Source organism: Pholis gunnellus (assembly GCF_910591455.1).
Source record: "Pholis gunnellus genome assembly, chromosome: 18".
NCBI classification, from domain to species: domain Eukaryota; kingdom Metazoa; phylum Chordata; class Actinopteri; order Perciformes; family Pholidae; genus Pholis; species Pholis gunnellus.
This window is the reverse complement of record NC_136545.1, coordinates 6,464,038-6,479,317: the sequence shown is the minus strand read 5'-3', so window position 1 is coordinate 6,479,317 and position 15,280 is coordinate 6,464,038. Positions and strand designations below refer to the sequence as shown.

Genomic DNA, 15,280 nt, shown 5'->3' with positions numbered 1-15,280 from the left:
CAGTCCCCTTTGAGGGTCGTCACGGTGCGCAGCGAGTAGAATAAAGTCTAAACCGTAAAAACGTGCCTGTCTGTGTTTAAGAAGGAAACTGGCCCCACTGATCAGCTCACACTCAACGTGCCATAGAGAACCAGAGCCAGTCAGAGGTGAGAGAACATTCCGTGTTGTCCTGGATCAGTGACCCCCGGTGCCCTCGCATGCCAGGTCTGACCCTCGCTGACTGACCTCACCTCCATAACTACTAACGATCCCACTGGAGTAACAGTATGTGGACAATCCCAATAGAATATTATCTTTCATGCTATAAGGCTCTGTTCTAATCTAAATGAACAGATGGGTACATTCCCTATTGGATAGCATGTAATACAAAATGAGAATGAACTTGGTCCAAGGCCAGATAGTTGTTCCTCATTCAGTGAAAGCACGTAACACATGCTAAAATAATGGATCTAAAACTAAAATGTAATTTGGTAATTTAAAAGCTGACCTCTTTACAATGAATTTGGGCCAGTTGCAACTGATCTCTGATTGATCGGGTGCGTCTCTGTTTTGCCCGAGGCAGAACTTGGCCCCTTCTTACTAGTTTTTCCCTCCTTTCAAATTGAAGAACATGGACCTACTCAGAGCGGGCCATCAGCCAAGCTCGATAATCACTGCAACTCCAGAGAGTTCCAAAAATAGAGGAATTGTAGACTGGCTTTATTCAGGCCTCATGCCATTCTCTGCTGTTGGCTTATGGTGGACCTTTGGTACCCGCTGTATAACAGTCCGACAGCCCGTCTGTAAGCTCCTTTCACATTCCGCTGATGTCTTAGCCAAAAGAAATGAGTTCAGTCAAGAAAGGCGTGTCCAAAGCTTGATGCTTTGAGTGGGTGTTATGAATGTGGACTTCTGGCCTCACTCAACTCAAAAGTCAATTCCAAAGAAAATCCTGCTCCGACCATGTTCATGTTCATCCCTCTGGAATGAGCATATCTGAATTATTGAGGGTTTTCTCTCAGTGAAATGCAGAACATGCTCAACGTCTTTCTTTTTTCCACTTATGTAAAACACTTCTGGCTTTAAATCGCTCCATCTGCTAAACGCTTCAATTAATCATGTTTCTGCTGTCAAAGTGATTTTTCTCAAACGATTTCATGACAGCATTGTAAGACGCTATTCTTTTCTGGAGGCCAATGAGGTGGGTACGGTCTGTGGTTATTAAGTAATGATTGGACAGAAGATTTGTGTAGCTGGCAGCTGTACAGTTTACCGTGTGTGAACAAGAGCCTTTTATAGTGGACCTCATCCAAAAACAAATGCGTATGAAGTAACACTCCCAGAGTACACACTAATGGTCGCTTTATGTTGTTTTTGTTAGTGGCTAAAGGTCGTACCTATAGATCTACCATATGTGTATGTTTGATTCCAGTACACAGCTGTTCGGGCCGTGTACCTGAACGCCTCTCAGCTCTGCAGTCCTGTGTGGATGAGAGCGTCCTTTGGTGTGTTTACTGAGCGTAAGGTGGATGACTGTTTCACCAAAGATGCCTCCAGCAAAGGAAGTGATACACAGTTAACGTTGGTTCTCACACACTGATCGCATCACTGCAACAATAACTGGATGTATTGTAGTCACATTATCAGGTTTTGTCCTGTTTCAGTAATCAGTAAAGTGTTAAGAGATGAGATAGTATTATGAATTCATGACTGTTTGCAAAATGTGCAACATATTTCACTCTGACAGAAACACTCTCTCATTAGCAGCGTTTATTATAGAGATCAATACTGCTGTAGAGAAAACCCCTAATTACACCAGCTTTGTCTTCTTACACTGAACAAAACACATTCAGAACAGTCCCACACCACACAACACATAACTCCATTGTAGCTGCGTATGGAGAAATTGTCTTGCGTGTTTTGTGTCATCTGGCTCATCTGCTCGCCCTTTACGGAGACCTCCGCTGGACCCGACATGTCATTTCTGAGTTGGTGCACATCATCTGTTGTGTGAGGTGAGAATTATACTTCTGCAAAGACACATTGACCTCTCTGTGGATAGATGCAGAGAAGGGTGTTATGGGTAGTAGTTTGGAGAACCTGGCAGAGGAGCTGAAATTGAAGGTGATGCGTTAATTAAACCGCCTGTTGGCACTGCAACTCACCAATATTGTCATTATCAATTAATCTGCTGGTTCTTTTCTAGATTAATTATTTATTAATTATATAAAGTTAAAAGAAATCCACTCAGTCATCTCCTGTCTGTCATCTAATGAATCCACTTTTGTGTCTGATTTACTTCTTGACTTCCTGTATCCAAAATCCATAAAGGAATAAAAGAACAAGGACATCTGTGCATGTTTGCGTACCTGTAGACAGAGAAGCATGTCCAAACAAGTAGCTGTGGAGGCTAGATGACATAACCCCATAACATACAAGCAAGAAATGAACCACTGGCCAATCATAGAACAATCTTAAAAATGGCAGGAGGTGAAAAATACTGCGATAATGCCCTTAATGCAGCAGAAGAACTACATTTGACAGATGTTTCTTAAATGTGTCTGTTTTCATTGCAAATCTGTAAAACCTAAATGCGTCTGTTGATCCCTTCCAAACAAATAAGTTTGCTTGGTGCCTTTTTAAGACAGCAATCATTGAATAATCAGACTGTTGGTTACATTCTCTGACATGTGGAGAGACCATGGTGAATGATGGACATTGTGTAGCTTCATAGTGCGATGCTGAATGCATGTGAACCATATGTGTCTCATAAACGCAAAACCACTTTCAAAAGAATCATAGATGAGTTACATATGATCGTCCTGCCAGAGAGATTTTCCCAGGTTATTAACTCTGCATCGAGTTTAGACTACAAGCATCATGTACATTTCTGGATCTTTATCAATGAGGAACAAGTTGTTGACTCCTTGTTTGTAAACCTGACTTTTATTCATTGTCAGACATTCATTGTCAACACCCAGAGCTGAGCTCTTTAACTCTCCAATAAATCAAAGTACATCCGGAGAGTAATTGTTGTAGTAGCTATTGAAGTAGATTAAACACAAAATTACTAGAGCCTTTTAACTTTTTGTCTGCACGACTCTCTAGAGGCTTTTGTATTATTTTGTGCGACAATGGTATCATGAAGGCCTCCATTTGTTAAACAGACTATCACTTTCACTCATCAGCAGGCCACTGGGGAGATTTAAGGAAAGGAACAAAACATGGCATGATAACCAAGAAAGAACAAGCTGCTTTGCAATGACTGTGGATGTTTAACAAAGATCAGACACAGCTGTTGTCTGTGATTTTCAATACTCTTTCCCTGATGCACTATTTTGTTAGTCCATGGTTGGTGATCTTCGTTCTTTCTCTGCTTAGGAATGGATACCCGTGCAACATATGGTAATATTATTATTATTATCATCACAGGCTTTTACACGGCACTGCCTGCTGTTAAGTGATAGCTTGGGTTACGGAGAATGTTTCTTCATGCGTGCAACTTTGGAGTTACTGCTCATTAAATAATTTCATCATCCTAAAATGCTAAACCTTAGCATCAGCATGTTAGCTTTGTCATTTTAAAACTTTAGTGGTGGGACAAAATATCTTTACGGGAATGTATTATATTACTTCCTCCTTTGATGTGTTTTCGATACACTGCCGCCAAATTTCAATATTTTTACTCAAACATGCAGGCGCTATTTAATAGTTCACACTAGATACGCTAGTATCTTTAGCACAGAACCTCATGGGTCGAGGAGAGTCACACTCTGGGTCCCATAAACAACACATTACTACTGTTTGTATTTTCACAATAGCACTCATATCTTTAAGCTGATCCAATATACTGTTAGAGTTACAGTGAGCATACCTTCGGACTACAAAGTGTGTCTGACTCTGGGTAAATAGGACAAATAGCTAAATTACCCAAAGACTGAGCTAACCCTAAAAGTCCTCACTTCTTTTGATGCAGGACTCCAACATCTGTTTCACTTTTGCCAGAAACAAAACAGGCATGACTGGCAGCCCCCCCTTACCCCCGTCCGCATTGTAATGGCTTGATCCTTTGATTATAGTGTTGGAAGAACAGCACATGAGTGTGTTTCTAAGTTTTCCTTGAGGGCACAGCGTTGGCACATGAAATGTTCTTTCATGAACACTCCCGCACAAGTGAGGCTTAATAGAGACCATCAGAGCATCAGAGTTTCCCACTTCCTGGGACTATACATTACTGCTCATGGAGATACATTAACTTCATCGGCCCCTTAGACTCCTCACTATGACAGTAGAGGTTGTGGATTGTGATTGATGTTAATGTCGTTGTTACGGTCCATTGCACTTTGTACATTTTTGGCCGCTTGTGTAATTGTGTGCAGAATGGACATCTGAAGCCTATATAAACATACATTTCTGATGATTGATCTATTGGGACGACATATCAATGTACTCTCAGTATACTATATTGATAGTATAGTATATTATACTAACTATATTGTCCTGGCTGTGGTTTTAAGGCTGTAGTACAATTGTATATGAAATATTATAATCCTATTTGACTTTTATGAGTAAAACAGTCTTTTTCGCATTACCTGATTAATTCAGCATCCAGGTGTGTGGCTATCACTGAAGTAATAACGGCTAATCAGACCTACATTGAAACATTTCTTTTCAGCCCACAGTGAGTTTCAGGGACAGAGCAGACATGACGTGCCCGCTGTCATCTTAGAGAATCTCTTTCTTTCATGTAACATCAGACCCTAAACTAGAAAAACAAGATTGATTAGCCATTAGAGGAAAAAGGGCTAATGACATCATAACAGATGATCCCACTTTACTGCTTGATACAGCTGTGAGAAATCACTGTCCCTCTAATTAATGATGTCTCATCTCAAGACTGTAGAGTGGAGTATGTTCTCATGTAGACTTTCAGGAACTATAATAACTATCTATTAGGCAGTGATAATTGACACAGCAGAGGCTGGGACATCCTGACGTTTAGTCTTTAGTATGAGTAAAGCAAATAGGGAGATAAAAACCTGAAATTGGATGAAGCGGATGATCTGTTCATCATCGGTACCTTGTGGCCTTAGATGAATGAAACATGTCTGTCATTTACTGGCTATTGTGCCTCTGAGTCCTTGTTTAAAACTTAAAAACTGTCGTCTTGTTTACCTGATTAGCAGACTATCTGACCTCACATTCCTCACGGCTGTTAACTGAAGGTCAACAGTGTGAAGCAAACCATTATTCAAACCATTTCTTCTCTCTAAGTGGCTCTCGTCCATATATCTTTTAAGGATTCCTGGCTGATATGTTGGAATTTTTAGTGCAAGACCATATTTGTACCTCAGTGTGACCACGCAGCTCTTTGTAGACCAGTGATTTGTCTGGCAGTGCTGTCAGGATGAGTGTAAATAACTAATGGCTCTGACGGACATGGATTCACGTTTGAAAGTGCTTGGGGAAAATGTTGGTTTGACCTGCTTGAGCAGCCCTATATATCTTGTATATCCATTGGAAAAAGTCCTGAGGCAGCTTCAGACATGTTCATAGAGGTATTGCTGCTATTGTAATCTTTAGGCACCCTGCTGCTCATGTAGATCACGCTTACACGAACGGTGGATGTTTTATCCCTCGTGTTTCTAAAATGCACCTTCTCCACTGGCCTAATTAGTCTCAGCACGGCCTCTCGCATAATGACGTTGACATTTAAGTTGGGTATGATCTCAGTCACTTCTCAGGACAAAGTGTGATCACCATCAGTACACAATACCAGCCTTTGAGTGGTGAATCACTTCCTCCATATATGTTAAAGAGCTGTATTCATAATCCTCAGGAGGATTTGTTAAAGAGCAGAGTTAATCAGCAAAGACTACTTGTGGACAGGACATGACAAATGGCACTTCACCTGCTCCCACGGAGGGAGAATAAAAGACTCTCCTTTAACTAACTTCCAATGACGCGACAAAAGCCTGTGGGTGAGCAGTATAAGGTTTAGGAATATGGGGCACCAAAGGTTAAAGAAAAGAGAAAATCTTGAAATAGGATGGAATTTGTAGCAGCCCTCTGCAGTTTTTGAAGGCAATGGCCCTGTAAGTGGTTTTCCGCTTTTCAGGAATGCCATCAGAGGTCTGTTCACAGCATGTTAAGGTTTTTCCTAAGTGCCCGGCAGAAGAGCGATTTGGTTTGGCTGCTGCAGATGGTTGCCGTCTGGGTTCCCTAATCTTGTCAAGGTGCAGAACAAACACAGAGTGGCCAAAAGTATCTGGACAGACCAGATCATTTCACCCATTACTGATTGTTGAACATTTTTCAAGACCACAGGCTTTAATCTGCGGATGTGACAGCCCCTAATCTTCTGGAAAGGCTTTCCACAAGATTTTGGAACTTGGCTGCAGGGATTTCCTTCCATTCATATCAAACACAACCTGATGTCACGCTGCGATATCCAATCAAGTAACCGACAATCAGACCAGAAGATGTCCTCGGGATGAAGAACCTTGTTTACCATGTAGCATTCTGCTATTTACCCACAAACTGTGAAGGTGGAAGAGAAACCGATCGCCGCCATGATGACCTAGAGTCACACAAATTTATGCTATTTTCGTGACACTCCCCCTGGGCTAATCGCCGCAGCGTCTGATTTGATGTGAATGATGCAGCCTTAGTGAGGCCGGGCCAGCACTGATGTTGGGTGATGAGGTCCGTCTGGATGGGGTTGAGGCCAAGGCTCTTCTTTATGGCTTTGTGTACAGAGGCACTGTCATGTTGGAACAGGAAAGGGTCTCTCCCTATCTGCTGCCATAGTGCTGGAAGCACGCTAAAATATCATTGGATGCTGTAGCATTGAAATGTCCCCTCATTAGTGACTATCCTAGGGCTTGGCAATAAATCGAAAAGTTGAAGAAAGCCGTCATTATGGCTGTGATGAGGCTATTGTATCAATAATTAAATAGATAAAAGATTTCTCGACTCCCTCTCTGTCTGTAAAACTGTGGCCGGGTTGACATGCAAGCACAAAACACACTGTGCTGTAATAACGTAGCACAAATAGCTTAATCTGTGCTTTCTCCTGAACACACTACAGATGAGGTGAACATTCTGCAGGAGCTTTCCCTCCAGCTGTCGGACAGCAGCAACGCCTCCATGACTGTAGATGACAGCAGGTGTCCAGTCCTTCAGGTGGGACAGTACTCCACCTTGGCTCTCCCTCTTCTACAACTCCTCACTGACGGGTACGGTGACATCTCCATCGCCATATGGGAACTCTTTATTAATTGTGCCATGTCATTTAAAAAAAGAAAGAAAAAAAAAAGAAGTGTCCTCCAATACGCCATCTAGCATTTCCATTGTGTGATATCTTTTGACATATGGCTATGGTGTGTGTCTGTTTGTGTTTAGGTTTGCAGATGAGTTCAGTGTACTGGTGCAGCTGAGGAGCCCTCAGAGAGATGAATACAGTCTCTTCACCATGATCAGCCCCGACAGCCACGTTATGCTGCAGCTGCGGATCAGTGCTTACGCCATCATCTTCATAGGAACACAGCAGCGACACTATGAGTAAGCACTCCTCTTCTTTAGTTATTTTTTTAGTTGTTTTTTACTTTTACTTTCCAGTGGCAAATTAATGCAAATGGGGTACAAGCTATGCATGTGTTGAGTGTTGTAACAGCTTCGGCAGATTTTAGAAACCTTTATCCATTATTAATTGGCTAAAAGTGCTCAGAATCCACTCGGGAGACAAATAAGTAAAAGCTTTTGCCTATATTGCATTACCCATTATTAAAACAAGGTGATTAGTAATGTCAAAAGGAGATTACTACATCCATCTCAGGTAAATGAGGACCAATTATACACCATTCTCGCCTCTTGGCTGAAGTGTAGTCAAACGTGTCTGTAAGACGGAGGAAAGCTCTCAGGAAGTGTGTTTGTTTGCAGCATGTGTGCATTTGAAATGATTTATTAGGTTCCTCTTGGCAGACTTCTTGTCTTCATGAACCACAGAGCTCGAAGCAATTCATCAAGGCAAGACAGCAGACAGAACTGGGCCAAAAGATAGACACACATAGATGCTACTATCTACTATACTACTACTACTACTGCTACTACTTATCCTGTAGTGTCGGCATATGTTTGATTTTGTAGGTGACTACCAACAAGCTTCAGTTTGGTCTAAAGTCCAGCTTCACCTCTAGAGGACAGTAATGGGTCTTTTTAAAAATCCATTTTTTAAGATAAGTTTTTGGGGCGCTTTTTACCTTTTAGTAGATAGTACAGCCGAAGATAGACGGGAAAGGGGCAGAGAGAGGGGACGACATGCAGAAAAGGGCCAGGGGGTCGGATTCAAAACCGGGCCGCTGCTAAGGGCTCAGCCTTAGCGGGTGTTTTTAGACTGTGTATGTTTTGTCTGTGCTGGAAAAAAAATGTGGTGTTCATACACAGCCCTGGCTCTGTAAACAGGGGAAAATGCCGGGGATGTATAAAGACGAAGGCAGGGCCGTGCAGCCAAGTGTCAATGAGAATAGCTGCTCCACCTTAAAGGTCAGTCCACTTTAAGTGTGCCTGGACCAAGGTGTTTTGGCCGCATCACATGATCCGGAAGTTGTAATTCCTTTCTTCCGAAGTTGTAATTTTCCACCGTTTAAAATAGCTTCCTGGCTCTTCCTGGGGGCTTGAGTTGAACAGAATATTTGAGCGGTGCACAGTTACAAGAGGTATTTAAATGAAATCCTTTGCGTTTGAGTGGACCACAAAAATGTGGGCTGGCTTAGCGTTAGCCGGAGCTACAAAGGACTGTTCTACATATGCAGTAGAAATACTACTGCATATGTAGAAAAAAGGTTTCATAAAGCCTTTTAATGAGGACTCCACTTCTGTTTTTTATTTTGTATCCAGCCATGATAAAGAATGATAGATCATCAGTGTTTGCATACATAGATTTATTTATTTCAGCCCAACACAATATCAAATCCTGCACACCAGCAGCCCAAGATGTAGCACTAAAATCATTGCATCTCCTGACCTACACCCCAGACTTTAACTTTTACTGACATCTGTATTCTAACAGTCAGAAGGCCTGAGCCTGATTTGAACTTATCTCCGAGATAAATTCATGCATGTCATCTCAAGACATGCGATTACATAATGGCCCACGTGTCTCCCTGTTAGGTTCCCAGTCAGCGGTCTGTCTGATGGAAAGTGGCACCATGTGGCTGTCAGTGTGTCTGCCAAGCGGCTGGCGCTGTATGTGGACTGCTCTCTGCTGGAGAGTGTGGACTGGGTCTACCAGGGCATGGGGATCAGCACCGATGGTCTGCTCATGATCGGAGGCATCATCGAGGGCTTTGAGACTCCATTTGAGGTAAGGGGCTTTTATCCTCTAGTGCAACTTTTGCTTCTTCTTTTATTTTCCCAGTGATCATAAAGAAAACATTAAGACACACCAAAGCGACCCCGCCTATAATAATCAACCCCACAACCTATAATCTATTCAGTTAGTCCGCCCTGTTTCTTTCTAAACATTTACAAGATGCCCAAAAGCTGCATTCACTAACTTTTATCCTACCAACCTCAGGTCAGACTCTGAGCTGACGTGACAATGAACGTCAGGGTGTCTGAATCTCTCCAAAATCTCTCTAAAATCTCTCTTAGACTTTTGGAATGTCGCTCTACATTGCATGTGTGTGTAATAACTCATATTACATGACCAGATGGTTGTGCAATAGCCAGATGATATTTAAAACAACTGTTTCCTGGTAATAAGCCACATGTGTATTGTCCAGTCCATTTGAATTTAGTCCGAAAAGACAGGCTCATCCTTGCGGCACACACACACACACACACATGAGAGAACACACAAGTAGATATTCCGGCACCGTGGCCCTATCCCACCCCATTCCCTTTTCATCACAGACACTAAGACGCGTAGCCCATAATACTTAGAAACCATGTGTTTGTTTTTTTAAGGTGTGCGTAGAAATCCCTTCAACCTGCTCTCACCACAACCACAATTACTTCCCAAGCAGCAGTGTTGCATCAAATTACAGAGGAAACACTGATGAGTGTTTGGACAGAGGATGAGTTCAGCATCCTAAACCCCCCTCCCTGTTCTCCAGTCCACATAGAAGGCAATTCACTTCACTTTGCTTTATCGTTAACCAAACACACTAGGAGAACATACAAAATCCTGAACACAAATGTCCTTAAAGACGCTTATTTTGTTGACAAATGGATTAGTTGATTTAATCAACAGATCTGTAAAATGAAGTCTTCCCACAAAATAATAAATAAAAGCCTAAAGAATGACGAAGTTACTAAAGAGATCGATGAAAACCAAAACAACCGATTAGTCGACTAATTAACCAATATGGGGCAGCCCAATAGTGCAAATCATGTAATCTTGAAAGTGTTGGTAGACATGAAATGTACCTGAGTTGTGTAATCCGTCACAGTGATCCACAAATCTGCATTATTTATTGTCAAAGTTACATTATTGTTGCTTGGTAATGCAGTTTACGTGCATATTAATTTATAAAGCCTGCAATGCATTACTTTGTACGGTCCTTTTTGAGTTTTCATCTCAAGTGCAAAAACTGAAACTCTTCCACTAGAGGCTGAGTTTGAAGGCCCATAATGCACCTGGCTTTGCATTGTGGCCATATGTCCCAGTTACAAGCAGCCTGAGGACCAGAGCGGTCAGTGGACCTGTATCACAATGGGGGTGAGGGGGAGCGTTGCAGGGCCGGCATCTGGATTAGTTCTTAGCACCAGATAATATGGATTCTCCATTGCCTCGTTTCCCCTGGCGACAGATTTTTACGGCGCTCCAAGGATGGAACATTTCCTCACTCGGAGGTGGCGACAGTCTCGTCTCTGGACAATCTTTTTTGTTTGGCAACGCTAAACCATACAATACTGTCCTGTGCTTTTATCTGTAAATCTCACTGTCATCCACTCTCACTGCCTCATTTTAATGGATTCATCTAAAGAACAATTTAGCATTTAAATATGATTGTCATAGTTTATCACAGGTTTTGGGCATCTGTGTTTGGTTTTATACTTTGTTCCATAAGTCATGATCAATCAACACGAAAATAGTTGAAATAATGACAATATGCAGCAGATGACTGTGTTTAGCCGACATGTGTGTAGTTTGATCCCTCTCTATTTTTAGGGTGTTTCTGGCGGAGGTGCCCGAGGTTTTGTGCAGAAAACATGAAACATTAATCTTTCTTTACACAGCGATGCATTTCCGCATTGAATAAAAAACAACCCTTCTCAGATGGAGTTCCTTGAAAAATGTACTTCTCTTTCCAATTGTCTCTGGATGTGATTTAAGGATATAAGATCAAACAACTCGTTAAAATGAGTTTGAATTTTCCCGTAATTGGTCTGATACGTGCATATTACCTGTATCATATGCACCAGCAATCTTTAATATAACAGATCTAATTGATTTTAAATGAACGTGGTTTCCAAAAAGACATTCAAACACACAGACGCTCTCTCATCCACCGTCACATTCTTCTAAACACAGCCGGTGGACTGAGGTTTTTTAAATGCTTTGTTTGTCGTGTTTGGCCTGATGTCAGAGTTTCTGGTAAAGGAAAGGAGCCCTGTGAACTACAGTGAAACACACGACCATCAGTAACCTTGAGCATGTGTGTGTTCTGTATATATGTTTAGTCTTGTCCTTCTATTGTATGTGTATATTCTGTGCATGCACAAAAAGTTACACAGGGCTTATACAGAATACGTGCTGCGTGAATATGTCCACTGCAAGACACAGATTTAGCTGACAGGTCTGTCTCTGAAGAGTAATTCTGTCGAAGCGTGTTTACGTCTGATAATTCAACGAGGGACTTAGAACTTGGATTGCAACAGTTTGATCTGTAGTACATCTGACTTCAAGTTAAAAATCCAAAGATATTCGGTTTACTACCAAAGACAACTGTGAAAGCTAGCAAAGATTCACAATCGAGACTGAAACCAGATAACTATGGGAATTGTGTCTTCTGGTTTTCCGTCCCATTGTCATGAACACGATGTCTGAGGAACGCCAAATGTTCACCGCTCAAGGATGAATTTAGATTTTAGTGGTCAAAGGTCACTGTTACCTCACAAAACATGTTTCTGACCATAACTCAAGAATTCATAAGCTAATTAAGACAGTTTCACACAAACGTCTCATTGGATAAAATGGTGAACATTTTGGAGAGGCGTGGATATTAACTGCAACTTGATTGGTTTGATGCGACCTATAACCGCAAGGTGGTAATTCTAGTGTAAAAGCAAAAAGATGAGTGTAGCGATCATTCAATGCTGCAGATCTCTCGTTAGTCCCACCTAAAAATCATTGCTGTTGAGATGGAAAAACAATCCGAAACTTGTGTAGAGAATCTTGCTAGTGCCATGCTTGATGGATTTGGAGAACAAAGTGTCGTGGGATGTGGTGCAGGGGTAGAGCAAAGACTCAAGCGCAGACACTGGAGACGAGGTGGAAGGCAAGGTTAATTTACTGGCACAAAAGTGGACAAAAACAGGAACCAAAAACAACTCCAACAGGGAGCACGAAAAATACAAACTGAAATGAAAGGCAAAGTCCAAAAAGACCAAGTCCAAACCCTGGGACGTGGCAGGAACAAACTTGGAACATGGAGCGCACGCACATAGGGAAGCAACTAAACGATCCGACAAAACAACAGGGAAGCAGGGGAGTTTATATAAGAGGGGTTGACAGAGGGAAAACCCAGCGGCAGGTGATTGGGCACAGGTGTAGTGAATGAGGACGATCAGGAAACACACTCAGACACAGAGACACAGGAGGGAGCTGGGAGGAGACCAGGGGCGGAGCTACAGAGACAGAGGCACAAAGGGGGCAAAGCCTAAACCGTGACACAAAGACTAATATACCTTCACTCTGCAGCCAAATTTAGTCCAGTTTTAACATAAATATCTTTTCTTATATAGATGATGAAACCAGCTAAATCTGGGATGTATTTAAGTTCATTAATCTTTGTGATATAGAGCCAAATGTCTGTATCTGTCGACTTTCAGGTCTCCCAGGTGTAGTTACCTCCAATCTCCCCAATTTAACTGTACATCATTCATCAAGAGACATTTTAACATTTTCCTTTTCTACATGAAGTTTATTTGAGTCTTAAAAACTGTGCACTTGCATTATATTTAATGTTTCCTTCTCTGCAGGGGGATCTTCGACAGCTGACCCTCCTGATGGGCGACCCGGACGCCGCCCAGCAACACTGCAGCCACCACCCGCCCCGCTGTGGTGGGACTGCCCCCAAGTCTCCTCGCTCCCCACGCACCCACAACGCCCTGGAGGTGAGGAGAGATGAAAGGAAAAGGGAAAAAAAGAGAGAGGAAGATCAGGAACGATCATGTCGTTTTCACAAATGAAATGAAGTCTTAGTGTTGTTCCTTTGACTAATGTAAACAGCACAGCTCTGACATGTCACTGAGTTGTTTAAGGTGAAGCCTTCTTAAGCCCACAGCCCAGACATTCAGACTCCTGCAGTTAATACTTCAACAGCAGAACCTGTTATATACTATGAAGCATGATAAATGATCATCAGAGGATTACAAATAAGAAGTGCACTGACTCCTGTGGTTTTGATCCAGTCTGGTGAATTTAACAACTCTTAGTGTTTGGTTGATCATCGGTTTAACTTTGAACTGTCTTTGTTTGTGTTTTTTTTTAAATTTGGAAATCGTCCTCTCTGTTTCCACATAGAACTTACTGCTGTCCTCAAATGACCTGGAGGACCTGCTGGGGGATCCCAAGGACGAGTCATTTTTGAGCTTTGGCAGAAGTGTAAGTCGGATATTTTGGAGCTATGCTGGAAATTCCCTGATCATTTAGGTGTTAGAAACAAACAGAAAAACAGACAGTTGCCTGGTTTCCTACAGTTGCAGTTAGAGAGTATGGGCAGCTGACCAGTCGTCGTGGGGATTAGATCCAGCTGTTTATTTAGTTTGAATAGTGGTGAAACCCTAGAATAGCCAGTGGTGAGACGAACAAGTAGTATGAAGGGTTAAAGGTCCAACATACGATATTCAGACCATCACTATAGCAGCAAGCATCTATTATCTATGTGGAGATATAGAGGAGTAATGTCTCTCCACTAGTGTGTGATGTTATCAGAGCTTCTCCTTGCTTTGCTGACAGAGCATGGCCGGCAGTGTTTGCATGTTAGTGCATGTTAGTGTTAGTGAACGTGCCTCACTGGCTGATGCACGGCCGCCGCTCTGCACTGTGCTCATTTGAGGACAACAGCGTCGTCAGATAAGCAAAGCGCCCACCATCCATCTCAGGTTAACACTGTTAGTTCTGTCAGCACTGTTGCTGGAGTTTGCGCTGTTAGCCGCCGACTCAGCCGTCGGCATGTTGAGTGCAGTTGAGAGGCAAAAGAAATGCTCCCAATCTGGTATTTAGCATCTTAAGTTCAAATAAATGAACTGAAAACTACCATAGAAGAGATCTGCATGGTAACCAAGCACACGTGTCTATTTATTGTAAATAAATATGAATTGCAGCCTTTAATTCAGCTCCTACACTAATGCACTACTTCACTTGTGAATCTAAACAGCGGTCACAGTGAAAGCAGCAGGAACCTGCTGATCACCAGCAGCAGTGATCAGCCTACAGACAGCACAGTGGGGCAGTCAGTCAATCCTGACAGCTTTGCTGTGTGTTCAAAGATCCCATTAAACGGGCACTTGAACTTCCACTGATGTGCACCTGCAGTGCAACAGTGCATCTTCAGCGGTGACCTAATGTTGCAATAATGTGTGCAACTAAAATGTCCATGTAATGCTGGCTAGACGCTTAAGCCCGATGTCGTCCTCGAACTGGTCGGCCTGACTAATTCTGGATTGGTTGTCGCTGGACGTTCAGTTTGAGGTTACCACTTTAGTTTGGTCTCTCTATGTTAATATCCCTCCCAAAACGCTGTAATAATAAGTAATAATAACATTTAGTTCAATGTTTAAAACCTCTGTTGATGATGGTGAATATTTTAAAGTGATTAGTACATCTAATTCCACAATGAGCTGGTTTATACACACAGGAATCTGTTGTGTTATGACTACACATGCTGTCGTTTAATCTCTCAAACCAAACAAAATAAAGAAATACATTCACACTGGCACTTGCAGAATAAACCGTGTTTCTGGAATCGGCACATGTTTGAAATGGAAACAAAGGAAAGACTAGAAAAAATGAAGGGAAAATCAAGCTGGTTTGAATTTACATGTTCATGTCTATGCAAAGAGGCTGGAA

General features: G+C 42.1%; 1 protein-coding gene across 1 annotated transcript in view; it reads left to right on the top strand.

The window, feature by feature from the left end:
- LOC306710627 (uncharacterized protein) overlaps positions 1-15,280 on the top strand; it is a gene marked incomplete at both ends in the record, with an annotated part of 75,422 nt that overhangs the window by 15,555 nt on the left and 44,587 nt on the right. Inside the window, 5 exons of the mRNA XM_079179269.1 lie at positions 7,070-7,217; positions 7,384-7,542; positions 9,151-9,343; positions 13,189-13,323; positions 13,733-13,813. Coding sequence (XP_079035395.1) covers positions 7,070-7,217; positions 7,384-7,542; positions 9,151-9,343; positions 13,189-13,323; positions 13,733-13,813 — 716 coding nt within the window. The remainder of the gene's footprint in view (positions 1-7,069; positions 7,218-7,383; positions 7,543-9,150; positions 9,344-13,188; positions 13,324-13,732; positions 13,814-15,280) is intronic.